The 25,814-nt window shown below is 49.8% G+C and overlaps 1 protein-coding gene across 1 annotated transcript; it reads left to right on the top strand.

Annotated features, from left to right (window-relative positions):
• Window positions 1–17,013, top strand: SHE (Src homology 2 domain containing E). Its single transcript, XM_061606429.1, has 6 exons — window positions 1–1,607; window positions 2,886–3,012; window positions 6,939–7,214; window positions 9,126–9,306; window positions 12,730–12,849; window positions 15,085–17,013. Exons 1-6 carry the CDS (start codon window positions 1,122–1,124, stop codon window positions 15,275–15,277), a joined length of 1,383 nt encoding a protein of 460 aa, XP_061462413.1. The 5' UTR covers window positions 1–1,121; the 3' UTR covers window positions 15,278–17,013.
• The last annotated feature ends 8,801 nt before the right edge of the window (window positions 17,014–25,814 follow it).

Raw genomic sequence — 25,814 nt, 5'->3', positions numbered from 1 at the left:
TCCGGCAGCAGCGAGAGAGGCGCCTTGGAACGGGGGGGAGGAACGCCAGCAGGTAAAAACTGAGCCGGAAGGCACCATGGGGCGACCCCAACCCAAGGCTGGGTGAAGGAGAGGGGGAGAGGGATTCTCATCTGCCGCCGCCCCCCTCCAAAAATCCCTTGGTAGAGGACCCCCTACTTGGAAAGAGTCCTTCCCGTCTCCAGTTTTGCGCCCCTAATAGACTTGAGAGGGAGCCTTCCTTTGGTGTTCTGAATCCCCCCCCAAAAAAGACCAAGAAGCCCCCAATTGTGCCTGCCTACCGCCCCTAGCTGGGAAAGAATCCCCCTCCCCAATTAATTCCTCCCCCCCTTTAAAGTTTAGGAAAAGTCTACAGTTTCTACCTTCAGAACGATGAATTAAGGCCCCTTCCCTCTGTTGCAAGGCCTTCTCTGCAAGATTAGATTTGTCTGAATCCCCCAAGTGGGAAAGGACTAGGGACCCTCCCTTCGAAAGCCCTCCTAGTTCCAATTTCAGATTTCTCTAAATTTCAAGCCCACCTCCCTCTCGGCAGGGAGAGACCAGCACTGTCTACCCACTTTTGGGCTGGCTAGAAAAACACTGTGGCATTTTTTTTAAAAAAAAACGTGGCTGCACCTGTGGACCCCATTCAAAGGTCACTGCACACACACCCCACTGGCCCTTCCCCTTAGATGAGCTTGATTTTCAACATGTACAACAGCCTTATCCATCCTTGCAAACCCAGGTACCCCTCTCCTCAGGCCAGTTCCACTCCCTTTTAAAGCCTTTGTTATTTCTTCAGAGGTGGTAGACTCAGTTCCTCGGTGGAAGGAGGGGGCGGAGAGGCAGGGGGCGGGGTGTCCAGTTTGGCCTCGATCCTGGCCAACTGCTCACCTCTTTGCCCAGGGAATGCCTTTCCTATCGTCTGGGCGTTGTGCCTCCCCATGCCGTTTGCTACCTGGCTCTGAGTTACGTGGCTGGCTTGCCTGTTTGAGGCCTGCATCCCAGCTTCCAAAGACAGCTGTTGCCAGTCTGGGTCTAAGCCCCTGGTGCTCCCTCTGTGGTACCCCAAACTTGGCATTTCCTTGGCGTCGGCCCGCTGCCGCCTGGCGCTTTCTGCCTCCATGGCGGCCAAGTGGTTCAAGGAGTTTCCGTCCAGCTTGAAAACGGTTTCGGAACGCGCCAAGCCAGGCAGTGCCGCCAATCTGGGGAAGCTGTGTAGTGCCTCCCGCAAGGGCCTGAGTCCACCCGAAGTGGGCACGGCTTCGCTGCCCGGGAAGAACCGCAAAAATTCAGCCAGTGAGCTGGGCAGCCCACGGACGCTGCTCCCGCCGGGGAAAGATGGTGGAAGCAGCCGGCTTTCACGGGACAACCTTCAAGGGCTGTTGCAAGCTGCCGCAGGGAAGATGCGCAAGAATTCCCGGGTGGATGGGACCCCTCCGGAGGAACCGGCCCGGGGGGCTCCCAAGGGCAACGCCAGCTGTGGGACCTATATCAACCGGCTCATCAAAGTGGACGCCCACGAAAAAAATGGGAAAATGTACGCCGGAACTGCCACAAATCCCACCCCAGTTCCTGCGCCTGAGCCAGAGAAAGCGAGACAGGAGACGGTAAGGACTCTGCTCATGCCAACACTCTCTCTAAGGTGCCAGCCTATGTCGGTTGGGCAGACTTATTATGGGTAGGCCGCATTCATTCTCAGTGTCCTTCCTCGGTTGTCAAGATACGATGACCTTTGAATGACTCTCTGCCTACACCAATTTGGCGTCACTGAGCTCCTTTTGGCTGTGTTGCCCAATTAACCCCTCTGGCACCCCAGCTCTGACATCTTTCATCTGCTGTGGCTCTCTTTCCTTCTGTAATTCCTCCCCTTCTCTTCCAACACCCCCCCAAAAGCTAATTAATCGTATCCCCCCCAAAATATATAAGCGCTTGCTTCCTTCATGAGCCTCTTGATCTTATCCCAGCCTAATTTGGCGAGGCTTTTAAAACGGCAAGATTCTTATTCCGCAGAGGAATAAGTGTGAGGATGAAAGCGGGGGAGAGAAGCGGAGGGCTGTCCGGAGCTCTGAGCCGCGGGAGTCTGAAGACGAGGGGGTCCTCCGGTCAGGGATGAGCCGTGGCTGTCGCCTGCAGATGCAACTGTCTGGAAATGATAAAAGGGTTCGTCACACTCCAGTGATCAATCTGGTTCCTGGGGTTCCATTCTGAAGGACATCCTCCCAGAACTTTCTATGTAGGGAGGTTTTTAATCCAGTATATGCCAAGGCAAATATTTCTGTTCTTTATTCATCCAGTGGCATCAGTGTGTAGAATGTGATAAGCAACCTTCCCTACTCAGTCCGAACTGGAAGCCGACAGGAAGCCATCCAGCCTCTCCATATATATACCTCCAGCGAAAGAGAGCCCACAGCCTCAAGTGGCAACTTATCCCACAGTCAAGCACATCGAATCATCAGTTCCTCCTCATGTTTAGCTAAAATCTGCTTCCCGGCAGTTTCCACCCATTTGCTCAAAGAACAGTATATAAACTCTTTAAATAAAGAAAAATACATGTGCGTCTCAAGCATTAACGCAGAAATCAAGGGCGCATCTCCACAGGGAGCCCATCCGCACTACACATTTCAAGCAGGATCATACCACTTTAAACGGACATGGCTTCCCCCAAAGAATCCTGGGAACTGAGAGCTGTTAGGAGAGTCCCTCTTGCGCTCACAGAGCGACAATTGCCAGATTCCCTGGGAAGAGGGATTGATTCTTAAACCACTCTGGGAATTGTAGTTCTGTGGCGCACGCGCACACATGCACATTATTAACATTAAGTAATCTAATTACTTTGTTTAGTAATCTAATTACTTTGGTTTTTTCCTCTTCCCTTTGCTGTCAAGGTTATTATTCTGGAAGATTACGCGGACCCTTATGATGCCAAGCGTACCAAAGGTCAGCGGGATGCAGAGAGGCTAGGAGAAAATGATGGGTACATGGAGCCGTACGATGCTCAGCAGATGATTACTGGTAAGCATGTGGGAGCCTCTAGATGGCAAGAAAGCCAATGTTACGGACCATGCACCTTTCTGGCCTCCTGTAAGGAGTCGGGCCTGGTAATGCCTTTGCAGTTTCATTACAGCATCCGCCTGACTAGGAGTGCTAGGTTTGAATCCTGCCCTGACCCTTCCCGGTCCAGCATGTGAAGCTCAAAACTGGAAACTCTAGTCAAGTGCCTCTTGGAGAGACCAAAACCAGTTAGGGATGGGTGAGAATTTTGATTCAGTTGGGATTTCAAGCGGAATTTGTCAAATTCGCACTTTCTGAAACAATATGGGAACTGAAACATCCTTCAAAATTTGCCTTTATTTGAATTTTGCAACGCCATTCGCCAGCCAGTGTTTACAAAAATGTTTATGTGAAGGACAAGTGTGTATAAAAATGAACGTACTCGTGAAAATAGCATGCAAAAATGCTCTATGTGATGAGAAATGGCTTGCAAAAATGTGTACCTTAGTCAAAACGCCCCACAAAAATGTGTTCATTAGGAGAAATTCACAGTAAAACACTGGAGAATTTTCACGAGCATTTTTTTTTAAAAAAAATCTCCACATTGCTGCAGAAATTGAATTTAAGATTGGAAGAACCAAAACTGCATTGCAACATTCCGATAAGTGTGAACTTTGAAGGATGGCTGTGATTTGGTTCTTGCTTTGTTTTGGAAAGGGCGCCTTGGATCCTTCCGCTTCCAGTGCGAACTGAGTCGAGTTTCTCCCCCATCCCTAAAGCAGCATAAGTGGGCAGGATTTCATTTTGACTACCGAGCCTCCCTTGACTCAGATTTCCAGCTTGCCAACCTCCCTTGCAACTCTGCATTCCCCACGTTGTCGTCGATGGGAGGTCGGGACCTCTTGACCTGCTGTCAGGGTCGCTCTGATGCAGCTGCTCCTTTCCTCCTCCTACCGAAATAAAAACAAAACAGCCCTGCCACCCCTCTCCAGCCTTATCTCTTCCAGCAGAGAGGCAGGAAACAGGAGAGCTAGCTTCCTGGTCTAGTGTTGTCGTTTTTTATTCCCATTTGCCTGCACCCTAACCACCACAAAGTTGGTGCCCTGCCTTCCTAGGCAGGCTGAAAATGTGCTATTCCGCCTCCAAGGGCATTTTGTCCGATGAAAAGTAGAAGGCGTGCTTTACAATCGTGTGTTTATCCTTATTTATTTATTTATTTATTGGCAAGGGCAGAGTGCTAGACTCCAGTGGTGCTTTTGTTAATACCTAGTTTTTGTGAAAATTACTAACATTATTTACATTTAAGCAGAAGTTTTTCATTTACAGTTTTTGAACAATACGCTTAGAGTAATGTACAAAAAAGCAGGGAGTCAAAACAGGAAAGGTGGACACGGGCTAAGGTGTTGTGACTGTATCTCTTGTTGTTACTATTATTACTATTTAAAACTCAAAACGACTTACCACATTAAAAACAAGAATAAAAACATCCGAAAATACTTAAAACTACATAAAAACGTCCCACTTCTCTCCCCCCCCCCCAACTATGTCTATCCTCGATGCGAGGGCAGAGAGGGGCCTGTCTGTTTGGGCGTGTCTGACTTTTGTTTCATTGGGATGCAGCGGTAAAAAGTCATGTCCGTTGCACTGCCTACTTTTCCCTCTGGCCTCACCCTCCATTGTCACGCAGCCCTCGGGAGGTTGGCCAGAAGGGAATGCGCCTCTCTGAAAAAAGGTTCCCCGCCTCTGTTTCAGACAGTGCTAAGCTGGAGATCCCAAATGGTCCGAGTCGGTATAAAGCATCTGCAGCCGTGCAGACAGTAATGCGTGTAATACTTCACTTATGTCACATCCGCACTATACATTTAAAGCACATTTACACCACAATAACAGTCACGGCTTCCCCCAAAGAATCCTGGGAACTGCGTGAAGAGTGCCGAGAGTTGTTAGGGAGACCCCTATTGCCTCTCACAGAGCTACAGTTCCCAGAGTGGTTTAACAATCAGTCGCTCTTCTCAGGGAATTCTGGGAATTGTAGCTTTGTGGGGGAAACAGGGGTCTCTTAACAGCACCCCTTAATAAACTTCTGTTCCCAGGATGCTTTGGGGGAAGCCATGCCTGTTGAAATTGGCACGAGAATGCTTTTAATGTACCGGGCGGATGTGACCTGACTTAAAAAAATATGGTTAAGTTAGCCTTTTTGCATCTGGGGACCCTCCTGGTTGTGTGGGGCCCTGCAGTCTGCCCTCGAAGCCTTCCTCTGAGGGTACTGTCTGCCTCTTAAACAAACAAACAAGCCTAAAACACAGCCGGGGTGCCTAGCAACCTGCCGCATGCCTACCCTTGGGCTCTCCGCGTTCCCACCCGGAGCTGACACAGAATAACAGGAAATTGTAGCTCCGGAAGCCGAGATGAAGTCGGGCATTGTTGGCTGAGGTGGCGTTAATGTGGCCTGGGAGCTTTTTCTTTCGACGCTGGGTTCAAGTGCGAGAATTTCCCAGATCCTACAGTCCCTGGTTTTGACCCATTACTACAGGCTGACCTTGATAGGGGATAGTTTATTCCTTCCCATTAGGAATATAGGAAACTGCCTTTTTAGAGAGTCAAACCATTGCTCCATCTAGCTCAGTGCAGTCGACTCTGACTTGCAGCAGCTCTCCAGGGTTTAAGACGGGGAGTCTTTCACCAGCCCTATCTGGTGATGCCGAGGCTTGAACCTGGGACCTTCTGCATGCAAAGCAGATGCTCTGCCACTGAACACAGGGTTTCTGGACACGTGCAAAGTGCTCTTCCCAGCCACGCCACAGGCAGTGCTGCAAACAGTCTCATAACTCCCAGTCTCATCATCATCATCATCTTCCACTATATATTTTGGAAAGGTGTCTGTTTCATGTGCATTTGGATACCTCTTAAGAGATCGTCAGCACGTTTTGCATGACAGTTCCTGAGATCAAACCAAACCAAATCAAATTTTATTACAGTCAACAGACTGTTGAATCACCAGGAAAACCCCCACATTAATATTATTACAACCTCATTTTAGAAAATAGAATGGAATGTACATAAATAGATAAAATGATACTAATTTTTAAAAAGTTATTGAAATCAAGGAGTAGGTTTTTGTCTGTGTCTGGATACGCTTGGATGCCATTTTGAATCAAGATGGCGGACTGAAGCTTTCGAAACTGCACCGATGTTTCTGTTTCTTAGAATTTCTGAACAACATCAGATACAAGGCTGCTAGTAATTAAAAATAAAAACTAACCCTGATCACCACAGACAGTCTCTATTTACTGGTATCCCTATGTTTTCCCCCCTTGAGGGGATACCGTGTTAAAAAAATTTTTTAAGATAGAGAGCAAAACTAGGGATAATGTTATGAAACCAGTCACCAGATTGCCTGCAACATTTTTTTTAAATTAACTTTTGTATATAAAAAATCAAGTTTACCCCCTCTAAGAGGTACAGTTTCCAATATCCTTCACATCTCCAGGTAGGGCTGGAAAGGATTCTCTGTCCGAAACCCTGGAGAGTCCCTGCCGGTCAGGGTAGACAATACTGAGGTAGATGGACCAAAGGTCTGACTCAGGATATGCACCATGCATTTCAAGCACAAGGCTTCCCTCTAAAGAATCCTGGGGAATGTAGTTCACTCCTCACAGAGCTACAATTCCCAGCACCCTTAACAAATATAGTTCCCAGGATTCCTTGGGGCAAGCCATGTGCTTTAAATGTGCACATTTGCACTCTCTCTCTCTCTCTCTCTCTTGCTGTCTCTCACTCTCACACCACAATGTGTTAAGGCAGGAGAATAGCCCCAGTGGTATGTTTGGAGCATGCGCATCCACACGCAGATGTGGGATCCAAGTGACAAATTGCTAGGTCCTTTTTTACGGGAACATTGACGGGTGCGGAAGTGCCCTGACTCTTCCGCATTGCGTCCCTTCCAGAGATCCGAAGGCGGGGTTCCAAGGACCCTCTCGTCAAAGCCATCTTGCTTTTGGACGAGCCAGCGGAGCCCGGGGCCAAGGGAGACCCTGTTGCCGTTGCTGCTACTGCTAAGCGCCAAGGGGCCAAACCCCCGCAACTCTATGACACCCCCTATGAACCGGCAGAGACAGGGCCCAAGCCGGAGGCCCGGCTCCCGGAGAATGACGAGCGACCGCCAGCTGAGTACGAACAGCCTTGGGAATGGAAAAAGGATCAAATTGTGAAAGCTCTCTCAGGTATCAGACAGGAGGATCTTTGTGTATGTGTTTGGGGAAGGGGTAGGATGGCTTGTATCAGATGTATACATAGATACTTGTCTGATCATCTATGGTGAGTTAAGAAATTTTCCCAGGCGATGAGGCAGAATTTAATAAGAAGGAGTTTCCTTCCCCACCCACCCCCTCCTTCTATTTTTTGGGGGGTCCCAAATGACATATGTCAGTAAATGTGGACAGCCAGGCTAGTATTGTGGACTCGCAACTTCCATAGATTTATTATCCAAGTCAGATCGTGTACAGAGAGTTGCCATCTTTTTCTATGCCTTTAACACCAGCATGACACACAGGTATTCAACAGGACAAGTGCTCCCAGGCATCAAGATGCAGAAGAGTGCAATGCTCTCCTTGAGCCCCCTTATCACTTATAGCAGCCTTCCCCAACTCTGGAATATGGGCCCTGGACTACGCCCCCTGTCATTCCTGACCACTGGCCACTCTGGCTGGGAAGCTGATGGGAGTTGGGAGCCCAATGACATCTGGAGGGCCATGGATTTCCCACCCCTGCTTTCTAAGTGCATTTCCTGTGTGATCCCTGATTGGCTGGGACGTGACTGGTCTAGGACAGGGTCAGGCAACCTTTGGTCCCCCAGATGTTGCTGGACTCCAGCTCCCATCATCCATGGCCATTGACCTTGCTGGCTGGGACTGATGGGAGTTTAGAGTCCAGCAACATCGGAAGGGCCACAGGTTAGAGGAAGGCTGGCTTTGAAGATCCCACAATGGGGTGTGGCTGGCTAGCTGGCTGAAACCATTTGGGCAGGGGTTTCAGTGCAAAACACTTGGAGCTATTGAAGCAAAGCTGGCTCCTCCCTCCTCCGCTCGTCAGCTGATTGGCACTGATAGCAAGGCTCACTTGCAAAGGAACATGCACGGGCTTGCTTTGAAATTCTTTCGTTGCTGTTTTTCGTTTGCTTGTTCATTTTTTAAAAAATGATATTTTCGGTTTAAGGAACACAAAGAGCACAGCTATCCAGGAAACATACTGTATATAAACGTTTCTATCCCCAACTCCAAAACGCCTTCCTTACCCTGATGATGAAGGCAATGGGAAAACAAGGAGGGTGAGATATTAAGAAGTCCAACCGGGAAAGCAGTGGCCACGACGGCAAATGACAAAAGCATTAAGACACGAAAGAATAAAAAGCGATTCGTTCCAAATTCTTGCATCGTGAGATGGGGGATGTTTGTAATTCTCCTTTACATTATTAACAAACGCAATGAAATCATACCAAACACGACCGCGTTTGTCTGTTTTTGAAGTTCCGTGCAAAACTCCGCATAGGGTTAGCCGGGTTCTCCATATAAGCGAAATACCAAAACGTTACGGTACCCATATGCTGGCATTGCACCTTTGAAATCCTCCTGGTGTTTAGCAATGGTTAACTGGGCTGCCACCAACAAGTGCCCAGTTTGGTCCCCGGTTGTAGCCTTGTTGCATGTGACGTCAGGTGTGGGGCAGGTGGGCACGGTCTCAGGGGAAATGGCTTCGTGGGCCAAACAGAGGCTTAGCGGGCCGTGATTGGCCTACGGGCCAGAGGTTCCCGTCCCAGTCCAAGTCTGGTTTAAAGGTGAAAAGCCCTATGAAGGGGGAGCAAGAGGGTCCTTGAACTCGCTTGCCGGCTCTCAGCGGTGTGTAAGCAATACCCCCTTATTTTTGTCCTAGAGAAGGAAATGGCTCCCAGTAATAGTGGCCATGGTGCCGTCCGGCCGACAGCCTGGAGCCAATTAAACAGCTGTAGGGCATAGAGGCAAGGCAAGAGACCAGGGAAGGGGGTAACACACAGCCCCGAAAGTCTGGTTCCATGCCTAAAAGTAGCCCTGGTGGGTAGGTGTGACCCATCCCTGAAGGCTCCTCTCGTGTCCTTCCAGTGCAGTTTGACGGATGTGAGAGACCCCCAGTGTCCAAGGAAGAGGCGCCAGCACCGCCGTGGCAGCAGCAGCACCGGCGCCAACGCAGCTGGCCTTCCAAGATGGTGAAGCCCACGGCAGCTACAGAGCTGGGCATGGATGGGGAGCGCGTGGACCCTTCCCTTGCCTTGGAAAAACAGCCGTAAGCCCCCAGCAACCAAAGTTGGCCTCAACCCATTGCTGTGTGTATTCTGTACATCCACAGGCGTTGGCATGCAAACCTTAGAACCTGATTGACTGGCAATGGAATTCAGTGTCTTGGTGCTCGTTCTTTGTTTTCTCTTTTTTTAAAAAAATCAAGTTGCTAGTCCTCATTGAATTGCACAAAATTGCCTGTGAATCTGGCCAGGCCTGTTTCTTGCCTCTCCGCACCCTGCAAAATGAATGCCAAATGATAAGAAAGTCTAAAATGAGAAAACTGGGCTGTTGCTCCAGAAGGCAGGACTTGACCTAACAGGTGGAAATGGAAGGAAAACAGACTTTGGTTGAACATTCGGCTGTTTGACTGGCTGTCTCAGGCAGGGGTAGCCTTAATGCACTGGAGAGATTTAAGCCAGGAGTGGGGAATCTTTTTGGCTCTGGGGAGAGGGGCAGATCTTTCTCTCCCCCCGCGCTGACGGGCAAACTTTGACAGGTAAGCAGGGCCACCCACCTGCCTGTCATCTGTTGGACTCCCATGTTGGACTCCAGACATCATATTGGCATCAGTCGATTGACAGTGGGCGGTGAGGGGTCAGGCGCACCAGGACTGAGCATGAACTCCCATTCAATCCTGCTTTCTGCAGCTGTGTCACCTGATTTCAGTTGTGGGCAGCAGGGCATGGTTTAAGGGGAAAAAAGGTCTCACAGGACAAATGTGGAGGCTTAGCAGGCCATCTTTGGCCCGTGCCCAGCTGTGATTTAAGCAGAGGCTGGATAGCTATCCGTCAGAGATACTACACATTGCAGTATTCCTGAACTCACCTGCGGGTTGGAGTGGATGACCTCACAAGGTCCCTTCCAGGTGTTACGCTTCTATAAGTCATCCCTCTGAGCTCCCAACCTGCAGTTTGAAGGGATGCAGCTCAATGAAAACAAACAAACAAAAAGGCCTTAATAAACAGTCAACGAGGGCCCCTTAGGGATTTATAAAGTGGCGAACGCCAAGCAAAGGGTGAATGAATTAGAGAGGCTTTTGTTCATTCTCTCTCCAAACACAAAGCCGCAGGTCCGTGTAATGAAAGGATTGATTGGCAGGCCGCTTTCAGGGACAGGCGAGGGGAAGCCTTTCATGAGATGCATAACAAACCCATGGAGTTAATTTCCATGGGATGTTGCTATGGAGATTTAGGATAGCTAGGGTTTTTTATATATATTAAAAAAGGGAAGGATTAGAAAAATCTATGATAAAAATGATAGGAGCTCAACATCTTTCCTCCATGATAGCTTAAAGGGAAGCTTCCATGTTTAAAAGCAATATACCAGATGCTGAACCTAAACCAGTGGGGAGGGTTGTTTGTTGCCTTCATGACAGGGGTTGGGGACCCTTTGACCCTCCAGACATTGCTGAACAACAGCTCTCATTAACCCTAGCCATTGGCCCTGCTTGCTCAGACTGATGGGAGTTGTCGTTCAGCAACATCTGCCCCCCCCCCAGCTTCATTTGGGGGCTTCCCAAAAGCACGTAAACTGTTGGAAGCAGAACGCTAGGCTAGATAGACCATTGGCTCCATCTGGTAGAGTGGTTCTGTTCTGTTCTTGTTAGTAAAATCTGTTTCCCTAGTGGAGGCTAGTCTGGTAAGGCACAGGGGGCAATGCCCCACCAACGTAAGTCTGCTGTCAGCCAGCCCCCACCTGCCTGCCTGGCTGACTTAACAACCAGTCCATGGGGTGGCACTGCTTGTCCATTTCCTCCTCTTTAGCCTCAGTGTAGAACTCAGCAGGGAGGAGGAGGATGTGGCAAAATTGGAGTGAGCTGACTCCACTCCTCATTGGCTCTGCCTCCTGTTGGGCTCCCTGCCTTCCGCCCCACCAGTCACAATGGGCACCAGCCGCCAATTCTGGACAGTACTCCCTTGTAACACAGGATGTGTCCACTAGGTATGATTTCAACACGTGGGTGGGGAGCCTGATGCCCTCAATCTGTTGTTGGACTGTAACTCCCATCATCCCAGACTCAGGGCCTGATGGGAGTTGGAGCCCCACAATGGAAGGGCTGCACCAGCAGGTGGCTGTTGAGCATTGCACGGCTCTGTGCCCCCAATGGGCGCTTGGGGGCTAGTTGTCCTTGAGTTATTGTGCGGCCATGATAGCTCGGAAGAGCCTCCCTGTTCAGGAGCAGTCTACCTTGGAAGATCTGCCGCCAGGAAGAACGGGAAGGTTGCCTGCCTCTGTCTAGCCCAGTGCGGTAGGTTCTGATGTGGCAGAGGCTCTTGAGGGGCTCTGGCCCACAAAGGGGCTCACGGTGGCTGACCAGATTCCTCAGTGGGAAGCCCGCAGTCAAGACCCGAGCCCGATGGCGTGCTCTCCCTTCCTGCAGCCCTCCGACAGTGGAGGGAGAACATAGCCATCGTGGCTACTAGCCATGGATATACCCTTATTACCCTCCATGCATTTGTCGAATCCTCTTTTAAAGCTGTACAAGTTGACAGCTCTCACTGCCTCTGATGGGAGCGAATGCCTTCCCCGTGTTATCTCTATTCGCTTTCTCTGTGCCGTGCATAATTTTATATAGCCTTCGTCGTGTCCCGCCTTAAATAACCTTTTCCCCCTCCCCCTGAAATGAAAAAGACCCCTGATGTTGTAACCTTTCCTTGTAGGGGGAGTTGTGGTATCCTCCGTGGGTCTGCCTCATCCTCTTATAGCCGCATATTGAGAGACCAGGTTGGGGAAGAAACGCTGTTCTAAAGTATGGCTTGACGCATAAAAGGATCCCGTTCCGCACCACCACTGCGCCCTGTTTTCAGGAGTCGTGTAGTGGCAAATTTCAGAAGTGCAAGGTCCCTTCATGATAGTCACACCACGCCCCCAGAATTCACCATCTCTTCTGCAATTACAGAATTATAGAACCAGAATAAAACTGCTGTGTGCATAGCGCCCCCCAAAAACTCTCTCTCCGGGGGCTAAATGTCACCAGAAAGCTTTTGGTTTTAAGAAGTCTGAGATGAAGCCAAGTGTGGGACTAGGGTTTGGAAGACCAGGGTACTTGGCCATGAAGCTCTCTTCCCACTTATCCCAGGAACCAATCAGCATGGAAAAGGAAGGATGCGTTAGCTGCCGAGAAGAGTCTTCTCAGTGATTGAATCACCTCACTCTGATTGGCTCAGGAAAGGACTAGGAAGCATGTCGTTAGCCAAGTGAGAAGAGTCTTCTCCATGGCTAACATGCTCCCCTTTCATGCTGATTGGCTTGTACATAGGGACCCTGCGGGGACCCTGCTCCCAAAAAAGTAAGGGGTCTACTCCCCCTGTGACCCTGGATGACTACACCTCTGGTTTCCAGTATGTGTGTGTGGGAAGCTAGGCCATTTCACATCCGGGAGCCGCCCACCCCATTTGGGAGCTGACTCTGCCCTTTTCCCACACAGCTGGTTTCATGGTGCCATCACACGAGCCGAGGCGGAAAGCCGGTTGCAGCCGTGTCGGGAAGCCGGATATCTCGTGCGCACCAGTGAGACGGGCACCAGCAAGTATTCCATCGCCCTCAAGTGAGTTCACGGAGGTGGGGGCTGGGGGGCTGGGCCAGATGGGGCAAAAGAGGCTCTGATTTCCACGAAACCCGCTCCAAATTGTGACATCATGTCCTTCACGCGAGAGCCACTGGCACAGCCCCGTAAACTGCCTTATACTGAGTCAGGCCATTGATCTGTCAAGCGCAGTATGGTCTACACTGATTGGCAGCAGCTGTCCGGGGTTTCAGGTGGGGGGGGAGGGTGTTTTCCCAGCCCAACCTGGGAATCCCAGGGATCGAACCTGGGACCTTCTGCACGGAAAGCAGATGTTCTGCTACTGAGCTACGACTCTCTGCTTTGAAGTAAAGTAAGATTCCAGTCCTTATGGTTCTGAATAGAAGGCCAATTTAAACAGGAAGGTTGGAAGCTGTTTCATTCCAAAACTCTCTGTTGTCTACATCACTGGTCTTCAATCATGGGTCCCCAGGTGGACTACAACTCCCATCATCCCTGACCATTGACCATGCTGGCTCAGGACGATGGTAGTTGTTGCCCAACAATATCTGAGGACCCAAGGTTGAAGAACAGTGGTCTACTCTGACTGGCAGTGGCTCTCTAGGATTTCAGGCAGGGTACATTCCCAACTGTACCTGGAGATGCCAAGGACCGACCCTGGAGCCTTCAGCCTGCAAAAGCAGGTGCCCTGAGCCTGAGCTATTGTCCTCCTCCCAAAAATCAAGTGAAGATTCCAGTCCTCATGGTTCTGAATAAGCAACTGAATTAAAAAGGAACGGAGGAAAGATTCCTTAGACCATTGGTCCATCTCGCTCAGTAGTGTCATCTACTCTGACCGGCAGCGCCTCTCCAGGGTTTCAGGCAGTCTTTTCCCAACCCTACCTGGGGATTGCACCTGGGACCTTCTGCACACTGTGTACCACTGACCTAGGCCACCGCTGCTTCTGTTTCGCCTGCCCAAATCGCCGCAATTGAGCTCCCTCGTGTTTCCGTAAAACCAAAAGCAGAGTTCTGCGGGAGGGACATGTGAAAAGCGAGGGGGTGCTCGTTAGGTGGTCGAGGAGGAAAACAAGATAACCCCATGCCCCCACCCCCTCCTCTCCCCTCCCCCCTTCCTCATCTCTCAGCCTTTCTGCCTCTGCCGCCTCCACCCCCCTCTCCAGTGAGTAGATGATCTTTGGCCGGGTGCGGCCCGCGCTTCCTTCCTCAGGATGCTAGGCCCCTGGAGTGGAAACAATTGGAGCGGGGAAGGTATTTTTTTCAAGAAAATAGAATAAAATTAGACAACAAGGGATTGGTGCTTTGCTGGGAGATTTTGGGGGGGGTGCTGAGTTGGTGCAAAGCGAGCCGCAGACCTGGAAGGGAAGAGGCAACACCAGTCACATCATCCACGCCATGTCGCCTGGGCCCTCTGAACGGCGTGAAAAGCATGTTACGGATTTTTGTTAAAAGGACTGTTAAAAGGAAGCAAGTGAGGTGGGGCGTTCCAGCTGATGTTGGCGGGGAGGGGAGACGGCTTGGGGTGTTCCAGACCTACTGGGTGCCCTTTCCATCCGGCAGGAAGGATTAGGGTGGGGTGGGGATATGAAAAAGAACAAGCGTCTCTGCCAGGCATGCTCCATATATATGAATACACATTAGAGGTGGAAAGAGCTGTCAGTTTCTGTTCTCAGATTCTCATTTTCTCAAAACCCTGCTGAAAATTCTTCCAACGTTTAGTGCAGATTTCTCCTCATTTTTGCAAGTGGTCTTGACTAACGTACACATTTTTTTTTTTGCAAGCTGCTTCCCATCATATAATGCGTTTTGTCTGCGATGTTCACGCATGTATTCATTCCGAGGCACGCTTTCCCCTCACCTATGCATGTTTGTAAACGTTGGTTGGCGAACTGCATTGCAAACTTCCACTGAGTGCAAATTCCGAAGGACGGCCGTGTTTCGGTACTCATGTTTTGGAAAGTGCGAATTTGATAAGATTCGGCTTGAAATGCAAACTATCGAATTTCTCGTCCATGCCTGTATATGACATAGCGATTTCCACTTTACAGTCTCCTGACTAATATAATTTATAAAAAGATACTAAGCTAAAGTAATACATGGAGATCTATTAGACTGAACTAATACCCTATTACAGCGGTGTAATTACGTTGTGTGGCTGCCTATTATCTTGTATCTTGTCATTCTGATGCATAATAAATAGTGACCATCATTTCAAACATCTTCCATTCCCCCCCCCCATTTGACTTCTGTGCCCAGGACGAGCCAAGGATGTGTCCACATCATCGTGGCCCAGACGAAGGATCACAAATACACACTCAACCAGACAGGCGGCCTCTTTGACAGCGTCCCGGAGGTCGTCAGCTACTACTCCAGGGAGAAGCTGCCTTTCAAAGGAGCTGAGCATATGACGCTACGTTACCCGGTCGCTATACCCAGCAAGGCCCACTAGCATGCCCCCATACACGCATACCTGGAATTGGAACTGTGATCTGGTTGATGAAGCGCTGGACCGCCTTTGCACGCATGGAAAGACCACGGATCAACAGAAGATCCCCCACAACTCTACCTGGAATCTCCTCCTCGTTGCGCCCAGACTCTTGAGTTTGTCACTCATCACCTCCCCAGACACTCTTTCCCACGAAGACCTTTTCTGGCGTAGCGAGTCACTCTTTCCCAATTATTCTGGGTTCACCACCCTTCGTCAGTTTCGGGCATTTCCCTTAGATCAGGCGGAACGTTTGGCTCTCCAGATGTTGCTGACCTACAGCTCCCATCGTTCCTGGCCATTGGCCACGCTGGCTGGGGCTGATGGGAGTTGCAGTTCAGTAACATCTGGAGGGCCACAGGTTCCCCTCGCCTGATCTAGCTGTGCAGATGAAAGAGCAGGACTACCGCGACAGAAGCGCGGCCTGATCCTCAAGGGCTCCCATATAAGTTGTATTGGACGCAATAAGAAGGGTTGAAATGTGTGGGATACTCGGTGAAATCACATCTCAGGTTCCGGGGTCAACAGGGACAGGAGGAAGCTTTTCATCTACCCCAATACTGTTCTCAAATATCCTCCTTAATTTTCTTCCATAGGAGTGAATGGGTGCCATTCATTCTTCCAGAGAAAATACACATCCACATCAATGTGGTAGGAATTTGAGTAATATGTCGTTGTCATATAAAGGAAGCCAAACAGTGTAATCCTGACCCAATAGCTTGCTTTTTTCCAAGTTCTTTTTTAAAAACCACACAGCTAAAATACCCAAATTCGTTGTTTCCCCCTCTTCTTCTTTTTTTTGGAAGGATCTAGCATCAAATTTTGGCATCCTGGAGGGTTCGTATAAAATTGCCTATATTTTTTTCCCAAACCCCAAGATGGCACCCTTGCTTCTGGAAAGGATGCGGATGGCCTGTTTAGGCTGTCCCTACGGTGAATTATCCCCAGGGATTGTAATTCTGCAAGGGTGCTGTGGGGGTGCCTAGCGATGGAGGCTCCCACCAATTCTGACACTTGGCCACTGAGCCAATATGGCTGCCAAGGCTGAAGCAGGGTGGATGGGAAGGGAAGGGGCGGAGCCAAGAGACAGGAAATGGTTAGGTAGTAGAAGAGGTACGGCAGAAAGGCATAGGGGAAGGGCTGTCGCTCAGTGGTAGAGCAGCTGCTTCGCATGCAGAACGTCTCAGGGTTGATCCCCAATGGCATCTCCAGGTCTGGAACTTTGGAAACAGTAGACAGTACTGAGCTAGATGGAGCAATGGTCGGACTCTGTATAAGACGGCTTCCTCTGAGTGCCCCATTAGTGGAGTCATCATATATCTGCACAACGGACCTGAGGTATAGTCTGCACCTATGGCCATGCACCCCGTCCGCATATAGCAACGTTTCCTATGAAGCAATCGCGGAGTGTCCCTAGACTTGTGAGGAGGACAGCAAAGGGTATACACAGAGGAGGCCTAGGCAAGGGATGCCCGTGCTTGTGGCTTGCGATGTTCAAGAGAATCTCCGCCTCCCTGTATTGAAATACGCCGCCATGCAAGCTTAAAACGGACGTAAAAGTGGTTTCCATTTGTGGTGTAGACGCACCCCGGTTCCAGCCTTCATTCTGTTCAGTCGCCCACCGCAGCGTCATCCAGGTGACATCCCAGCTATGGAGGCATGAGGAAGTCGATGGGAACGGAGAAAAATTCACAATAAAAATGCCATCTTAACGGTGCTGTCCCATGTAAGACTGATCAGTGCAACGGCGGGGTCAAAGGGCAGCGCTGCTGATTTCCTGTAATTCAGGTGTGGGGACGCTGTGGCCCTCCAGACACTGCTGAACGCCAACTCCCATCCTCCTTAGCCGTCAGCCATGCTTGCTGGGGCTGATGGGAGTTGTAGTTCAGCAACATCTGGTGGGCCAGAGGTTCCCCCACACCCACCTTAGCTTTTATTTGTTCTTCCGGGCTGATCTGGCAGCTCTGACTAGGTGTCGCCCGCACCGCAGTACTTATTCCTAAATGAGTTCCCCGTAGGTCAGTCACCCTCCAGCACGGGTGGGGAAACCTGTGGCCCTCCAGATGTGGTCAAACTCCAACTTGCATCAACACGGCTAAGAAGGCAGCGATGAAGGGGATGCTAGCCAACAAACAACTGCAGGGCCACAGAGTCCTTGCTCTAGTGTGGGGGTGCAACACCAATGGCTCTGGAAATGTTGCTGGACTCTCCATTTCCCATCAGCCCCAGCAAGCAGGGCCAATGGCCAGGGAGGATGGGAGTTGGCGTTCACTAACATCTGGAGGGCCAGGGGTTCCCCATGTCTGCTGTAATTCAGGCGCGAAGATTTGAAGAGGCACAACCTCTCTGTAAAAAAAAAAAAGGAGGCAGGTTAGTTGGGGTGGGGAGCACTCAAGCTGCCCTAGACATATTTATATGCAACTGGGGTGAGCATGGGCCAATGGCCTGCTTTGGGGGGGCAGAGCTGTGCAGAATATCAAAGCGAGGACACACTCTAGCCTAACATATATTCTGTGTGACCTAGGATGACTGCCTTTGTTCAAAGTGTCATCTGGGCCAAGGTTTCTCACGGTCAAATTGGGAAACTCAGGTTTGGTGTGACACCAATCCACACCCCATTTCAAGCAGATCATAAAATGGGCAGAATTGGGGCTTCTACTCATGGCGAGCCATAGCCACTCTTCACAGAAGTGGCCATGAAGTTGGGCACTTCGAACAAGGAGAAATGAGATTCCAGGTGTGTCTGAGCTAGGGGCTGGGGGGAGAAATCCAATCCAGTTCACATTTCAAGCCGAATTTATCAAATTCGCACTTTCCAAAACAATGTGAGAATGGACAATACTGAGCTTGATGGACCAAGGATTTGACTTCGCATAAGGCACCTTCCTATGTTCTTGTCTTCCAATGGCTGCTTGTTGGGGTCAGAGGGGACAGTTCTGAGGACTGATCACAGTCCGGCTTGGTTTGGTTTGTGTGATTCATGGGCGCGGCTGCCTGTCGAAGGTTGTATCATGTACACATGCCGCCTTCCTCTTTTTGAAGCAGCTGGGCAGAGCCGCTTGGGGAGGAAGACTTTGTGAGAAAGGCAAGAAAATCCCAGAATTGTTTCAACTTCCTTTTTTATTTTTTAAAAAACAACAACTGAGATATGCTCTGCCCTTTTTCAGGGAGTAAGCCTCCACGCACGTAGGGCTGGCGTTGGGACCATTGCCTGGCCTGGTCTTCCCTTTATTTCCCCCCTGCCTGCAGACAGATGCCGCGAGCAACATGAGGCGGCTGAGTCTCATTCCCATTTTTATTTCCTGCTGTGCCCCTTATGCCACGCTCCCCTCCTTGCTGCGTTGTGGGGAGCTAAGATGGCGGCAGAGAGTGGCTGCCGCTGCTACTAGCCACCGCCACATCCGTGGTGGTTGGTGGCCACTGGGACTGGTGGGGCGGAAGGCAGAGAGCCCACCAGGAACTGAAGCCAGAGCCAATCAGAGGCAGTGCCAGTTCATTCTAGTTTTGTCCCTTTCCTCCTCCCTGTGACTAAGGTGGGGGAAGAAGGTGACAGGCAGGGCCAACCCCTGGACTGGTTGTTGTAAACAAGAAGGCAGGGAGGTGGGGGGTGGCTGATTGCCAGCCTGAGATTGGTGGGGCACTGCCCCAGTTTCCCTAGTGGGCTATTCTTCCACTGCTAACACACACACACACACACAAAGTTCTGAGTTTGTGCTAATAATAATCATAGCTCAAGGTGGCGTACAAGCATAGTTCTCCCCCTCCTCATTTAATCCCCACAACAACCCTGTGAGGTGGGTGAGGCTGAGAGGCAGTGATTAGCCCAAAGTCACCCAGTGAGATTCATGGCTGCGTGGGGATTCAAATCCTGGTCTCCCAGGTCCTAGTCCGACACTCTAACCACTACACCATACCGGCTGCCTCTTTGAAGTTTTAAAAAAAGATGTAGGGGGGAGGAACCTATGGAAAGCTATTTTTGTCAGTATTGTTAAGCAGAGTGGGTAGCATACCCACAAGTGACATTTGCTGTGGGAACAACAACGCAAGAGGGCTGCTGCCCCCACACCCTGCTTGTGGGCTTCCCGGAGGCAGCCGATTGGCCACTGGGTTGTTTACGTATTTATTTATCTTTATTAGTCGCTTTATACAATAAACAAGTCTCAAAGTGACTTGACAAAATAAACAGGATATTGGACTTGAGGGCCCTCTTGGTCAGATTCAGCCAGGCTCTTCTCACGTTAACAGGCATGGTAGTCTGAAATCGGAACCTCCATGTCCAGTGGCAGTCTAACCTCTGAATCCCGGCCATGCTTGCTGTGAGACAGGCAGCAGGGGAGGAGCCATTTCTTTGGAGCCCTGCTTGTGCGGGGTTGTCTGAAAGCCTCTGATTGGCCGCCTTGGGGAACAGGATTCTGGGGTACATGAGGCTCCAAGGGAGATGTTCTTATATTAGTAAGTCACCATGTCAGGGGGAGAACCTTCATGTTCAGGGGCAGTCTACCAGTCTGTTCCCTTATGCAGAAAGCTTGCGATGTTTGGGGTTTTGTAGTTTAGAAAACAGCTAGCAAAGCGAGACATGATGGAAATATATAAAATTACACGTGGTGTTCAGAAAGTGGAGAGGGAGATGATGTTTTACTCCCTCTCTCATAACACCGGAACTCAAGGACATCCAGTGAAGCTGAATTTGTACTTGTGATTTTATTGTACTTGTGTTCACCGCTAGTCGGGCGGTATAAAAGTTGAATAAATAATAAATAATAATAATAATAATTTGGAAGATTCAGGACAGACAAAAGAAATGACTTCCTTCACACAGCCCATAGTTAAAGTACGGAACTCACTCCCACCGGAGGCGGTGATGGCCGCCATCTTGGATGGCTTTAAAAGAAGACAAATTCATGGAGGATCAGTGGCTACTAGCCATGATGGCTGTGCTCTGCTACCACAAGCAGTATGCAGGATGCCTCTGTAAACCAGTTGCCATATGCCGTCGGAGGGGAGAGTTGCTCTTGCACTCAGGTCCTGCTTGTGGGCTTCCCTTTGAGGCATCTGGTTGGCCACTGTGAGACCAGGAGGCTGGATTCGATGGGCCACTGGTCTGATTTAGCTGCAGGGCTCTCCTTAGAGTCTTACATCTATCTATTATATATTTTTCTCGTTGATCTTAAAATTATTTTCAGTTATTTTGATCACAGACGTAAAATTTCAATAACATCTAAGAAACAGGAAAAATAGAAAGAAAAATACAATTAAATGTAAACGAAACATACCCCCCCCCCAAAGGAGAGACACATTTGGGTTTTTGCATTCACAGTTTTTCTCACTGATAACACCCTGATAATCTTCCAAGTCACACAGCGGAAAAACCTGCAGTCCAAAGCAATGCTGACCCTGTGTGGCCAAGCTGTGGATTGCAGTCTGGAGTATGAAGTTGGAGTAAAATAGCAACTCTGGCTACACCATCCAATGAACAACCTTTCTCCAGCCGCCCCTCACCCCAAATTGGGCTCATAACAAAGCCTGTTGCCTCAAGTAGAAGACTTTTTTCAAGCTTGATTGCAGTTGGGGAGGAAGGGGCAAAGAGGGGACGCTGCAGGGTAGCTGGAAGAGGCCTCAGGGGTTCACCACTTTTGGGTTAACTGCAGATTTTTAAAAACTAAGGCTGGGATTCAGCAAGCTACTTTGTTATACATCCCATGGAATTCTCTCTCTCTCTGTGTGAGTGTGTGCTGTTTGTTTGTTTTAAGGGGCAGGTCAACAACAGTTCTGCATTCCCCAGCCGCTTTTAAAAATTAGATAGACTGCGCCTGATCATGGAGGTTCTGCTCCTAAGGATTGTGCCCTGTTGCAAAACTACTTTCAGGCACCCCTCTCGGTTTCCAGAGCACTTGAGCAACGTGGACCACATTCACACCATACACTTATTCCGCTGTTATTCCACTTGAAATAGTCATGGCTTTCCCCAAAGAATCCTGGGAAGTGTCATTTGTGAAGGGTGCTGAGAGATGTTAGGAGACTTCCCTGTTTCCCTCAGAGAGTTACAATTCCCACAGTTCCTTGAGAAGAGGGTCTGACTGTTAAACCACTCTGGGAAACAGCCATCCTTTGAAACATGCATTTATTCAAATTTTGCAAAACAGTTGTCCGACCAAACAATGTTTACGAAAATGCTTATGTTAGGAGAAAAGTGTGCATAAAAATTAATATGTGTGTGAAAATAACATTCAAAAAAATTATATGATGAGAAATGGCTTGCAGAAACGTGTGCATTAGTCAAATGCCTCCAAAACTGTGTTTTGTGGGAGAAATTCGCACGAAAATGCGGGACAATTTTCATAAGGGTTTAAAAAAAATCCATAATATGCTGCAGAAATGTGAAGAACTGAATTTAAGGCTGGAAAAAAGAGAAACTGAGAGAACCGAAATTGACAGACCTTTCCATTCCTGGTGTGCCCAGCCTAACCCTTCATGTCTTCCTCAGTGGTATTTGACACCCCTATATAAGCTACAACAGGTTAACATATAGACCTCTCATGTTCGTTCTGGCAATGCCAGTTTACAGAGACACTCCCGAGCTGATCCACCAATAGTGAGGGCTACCAAACAACGTATGGAAATGGCCAATCACCTGAATATGCCTAACACGTCCGGAGGGACCTGGACATCTGCGTATCTGAAAACAACCTCTGTGACCCACAGTTGCCTCCTCCCCTATAATCGCATGATGTCTATTGCAGACGTCGAGATGAAGTGGCATAAGCTATTAAAAAAGCGGACGCCAAAGAAATGAAGAGCTCAAAGAAAATGCAGAAAGGGGTAGGCGCACACCCAAGAGCTTTAACATTCCACAACGAAAGAGAAACTCGCGGCAAAGACTTCATTCGTCTCTTGTGGGGTTAATTATTACAAAGAGAATTGCAAATGATTTCTTCTCAAAGTAGTGTTTTAAAATAAAAAGGGTTGCGAGATTCCAAAACCTAAGGTTTGGGGCATTCCCCCCACCCCAGTTCTGAGCTTGGAAATTTAATCTTTCCAACTTGGAAACTGCACAGAGAACGGTCTCCAAAAACCTGCATCGCAGGCCCAGGAGTGTAGTGGCAAATTCAGAAGTGCAGGATCCCTTCATGATATTCACGGCCCACTCCCTTCTAAGATTATAGAATCATCCGGCCAGGCTAGAATACCGCTTTCTGCTTCCCTGTCACTGTCACCATTTGACTTTGTTTTCTCCCTATCCGGGACATTGCTCAAATTGCTGAAGACCCTTCTCAGTAGCTAACACCCCCCCATGTCATGTTAATTGGCTCACAGGATGCAGGAGACATAGGGACCCTGCTGGGACCCAGCTCCCAGAAAAGTAAGGGGTCTCAGACCCCCTGAGTCTCTGGACAACTACACCCCTGCTTGCCCCCCCAAAGCCAGACCCCTGCCAACCCTCCCATCCCGACCCCCCACGCCAATCAACATAGACTTCCTCCAGCTAAACCCGGCAGGCAGATAGACTTCTCTTTTTTTGGTTTCACTCAAGTCTCCCCAGTTTGCATGCCTTATTTCCCCTTCGTTGGTTTTTGAACACTTGAGGGTTTGGGCTTTGGGGTTTTTTTTGTAACTAGCACATAGAACCCTTGGCCAGAAGTCTCCGCCTCCCCCTGCCCCATCCCTGATTTGTGTGTGAGAAATGTCAAAAACAAGAGGTGACTCTCTGTTCCCAAGGCGCTTTTGGGGAACTAACCCTATTGCAACACGAGCTGCCTTCAGAGAAGTTAGCAGGCTGCTGAGGCCGAAGACAGGAAGAATGAGTGCACATGTTTTGAAGCGGTGTTTCAGAGGGAAACAGACAGCAAAACAAATCTCTCTTTTTAAAAAAACATTGCAACAACCATTTGATGGTGGGCGGGATCGGGCCTTCACGTGCCCCATTATGTCTCACCAACAGCAACAACAACAACAACTCCCATGGAGGATCAGGCTATCCATGGCTACTAGCCACGATGGCTATGTTCGCCCTCCCCTGTTGGAGGCAGGATGCTTCTGCATACCAGTTGCTGGAAACCGCAGGAGGGAAGAGTCGCTGCTGTACTCGGGTCCTGCTTGCAGGCTTCCCGTTGGTTGGCCACTATGAGAACAGGATGTTGGACTAGATGGGCCTTCAGAAATATTTCTAATGTTCAAATATTTAGAAAAGTTAGAAATATCCAACTGCAAGGCTCATCTTAGATTCTTAGGGGTGAAGGTGGTGGTTGTTGTTTGTGCCTTCAAGTCGATTTCGACTTATGGCGACCCTATGAATCAGCGACCTCCAAGAGCATCTGTTGTAAATCACCCTGTTCAGGGCTTTAAAGCCATGGGCTTTAAATGTGTGGAGGGGAATGTAACAACACGCACATCAGGATGAATGCCCAATAAGCAGCTCCTCTGGACCAGGAGTCCCATTTTGGACCAGGAAGCAGGAAGACCCTTTCTGTATCACATTGCCTGTGATTTACTGGGCAGCACAGAGATTTTCCCGCCCAAGATATTCTGTCCTCGCTTTCCCCCTTTGCTCTTTGCAGAGCCGCTCCACGGTTTAATTCCCCCTCCCACCCTCGCTTGCGCCATCGTGTCATGATCGTCATGGGTAGGAACAAGTTATGCACCTGCGATGGCTTTGCGAAAACGGGTACTTCCACCTATTAATAGATAGCCGACTGTGGAGCCTGGTAGAGAGACTGAAAAAAAGTCCCTTATTCTTTTGATCAAATCTAAAATTGACTCAGCAGGGTTGAAAAGAGACCTTTGGGGCTGCCCCGCCGCCGAGGGGGGATCCTGTCACAGGAAAACCACAGCCAGGTGGGACCAGGTTGAATCTTTCCTGTTGCCCAGGACCTGGGCTGAAGCTCAGCCAGAATAATCGAACAAAATGAAGCATAAGCAGGGCCGGCGCCAGGCATGACTGTGCCCTTGGGCACCAGCCTGCCCTGGGCCCATGGCGCCATAGCCCAGCACACACACCCATACAGGCTAGGGGCTAATAATGTCAGGCTTCGGTGAGCCACACAGCCAGTTCCAGAATAGACAGTGCAAGAGTTAAAGTGTTTAATTGAAGGGAACGCCCAAGGTCAGTCTGCAGCTGCAGCAGATCAGAGGCTCAGCTATAACAAGCTTGGGTAAGCACACAATGGTGTGGGGGGTAATTAGAATGTGGTGTTGTTGGAGAGAGACGGAGAGCACGGTGTAATGAATTGCTTTATTGGAACAGTAAAGTTTCAACTTCCAGAAGCCTCGGCTGTCGGTCTGTTATTTCATTCAGCAGCTGGCAATACAAGACAAGTTAAGAAGCTACTGGACGATTAGTGCCGCTGGTTCACTACACGCAGCGCACAAATAAGCCTGCCTGCACGCCCTACCTATCTCTTGCGTTGTATGAATGGCGTAATGCTACCATCAACCAAGATGGGGGGGGGAATCAGCCCCTTAGGGAAGCCCCCGCTGCCATCTTGGGTGATGGCAGGTAGGCATGCACACACAGCATTCACACTGATGGGAAGGGTAGGTGGGGCATGCGGGCAGGCTTATTGGAGCCCATGCTGTCTGCATTGAGGGGGTGCCAGGGAGCTCCCTCTCCGTGATCCGTGGCGGTGTCGCCTTGCAGGACCCAACACGCGGACCACGGAACAGGAGTGCCACCCTCCAACCCTAAGGAGGGGCCTTTCAAGGGCCCCTCTGGGCCACAGGGGTCCTCGTCCAGGGCCCGACCTGGCCGCCCTCTGGCACCGGCGCTGAGCATAAGATTCAAGGGGTGCTATCCAAAGATGCCACCTATCCCAGAGAACTCTCTCTGGGTCATTTGAAAACACGAGAAGAAGCTGTTGGAACAACCCAGCTGGGTCAGAGACTGTTAGGAGACCCCTTCACATAGCTTCCCGAGTGTTTTAACAATCAAATCCTTTTCCCCAGTGGATGGTAGTTCCGCAAGGGGAATTTAGGTCACTTAAAAACTCTCAGCACCCTTCACAAACTACAGCTCCCAGGATGCTTTGGTGGGGGAGAGCCACGGCTGTTTAAAGTGGCACGGTGATGCTTTCAAAGCATGGCATGGATGAGGCCAAGACACCCTAACCCTGTACAGTTGGCTGAGAGAGCAGAAACAGAGGTTTCGGGCCTCCAAACGACCCTGGGGATTTCACTTCCTCTGCCCCTAAGGGGAACGTGAACTTCCTCTGTTTATCACCGAGGAGAGGCCGAAAAGGAGAACTGGGAGATGGAGGGAAGCAGCTGCTCCTTCTCCTGCCCCCCATGAACCTGCCGGGGGCCCCTCTCCCCCAAGATTGCCCAACTGTTTTCTTCCTCTTACTCTTTCTCACAGGCACAGGCAGCCAACAGAAGGGGAGAAAGAGGGCAAGACAGATGCCAAATAATGCACACGCGAGAAAACGTCCTCTCGTACCAGGGGGTTTAATCCATCGGCCGGGTATTTTTGGAAAGCTGTCCACTCGCTAGGCATTTGGTGTACAGATTA

This window comes from Rhineura floridana, chromosome 22 (genome assembly GCF_030035675.1).
Source record: "Rhineura floridana isolate rRhiFlo1 chromosome 22, rRhiFlo1.hap2, whole genome shotgun sequence".
NCBI lineage: Eukaryota > Metazoa > Chordata > Lepidosauria > Squamata > Rhineuridae > Rhineura > Rhineura floridana.
This window is presented reverse-complemented; position numbering and strand designations above follow the sequence as displayed.

Excerpts from the sequence above, each read along its gene's own strand:
- SHE (XM_061606429.1), top strand. The coding sequence starts at position 1,122 with ATGGCGGCCAAGTGGTTCAAGGAGTTTCCGTCCAGCTTGAAAACGGTT. Across the intron at positions 7,215-9,125 it reads AATTGTGAAAGCTCTCTCAG|TGCAGTTTGACGGATGTGAG; the intron begins GTATCAGACAGG and ends GTGTCCTTCCAG. Across the intron at positions 9,307-12,729 it reads CTTGCCTTGGAAAAACAGCC|CTGGTTTCATGGTGCCATCA; the intron begins GTAAGCCCCCAG and ends TTTCCCACACAG.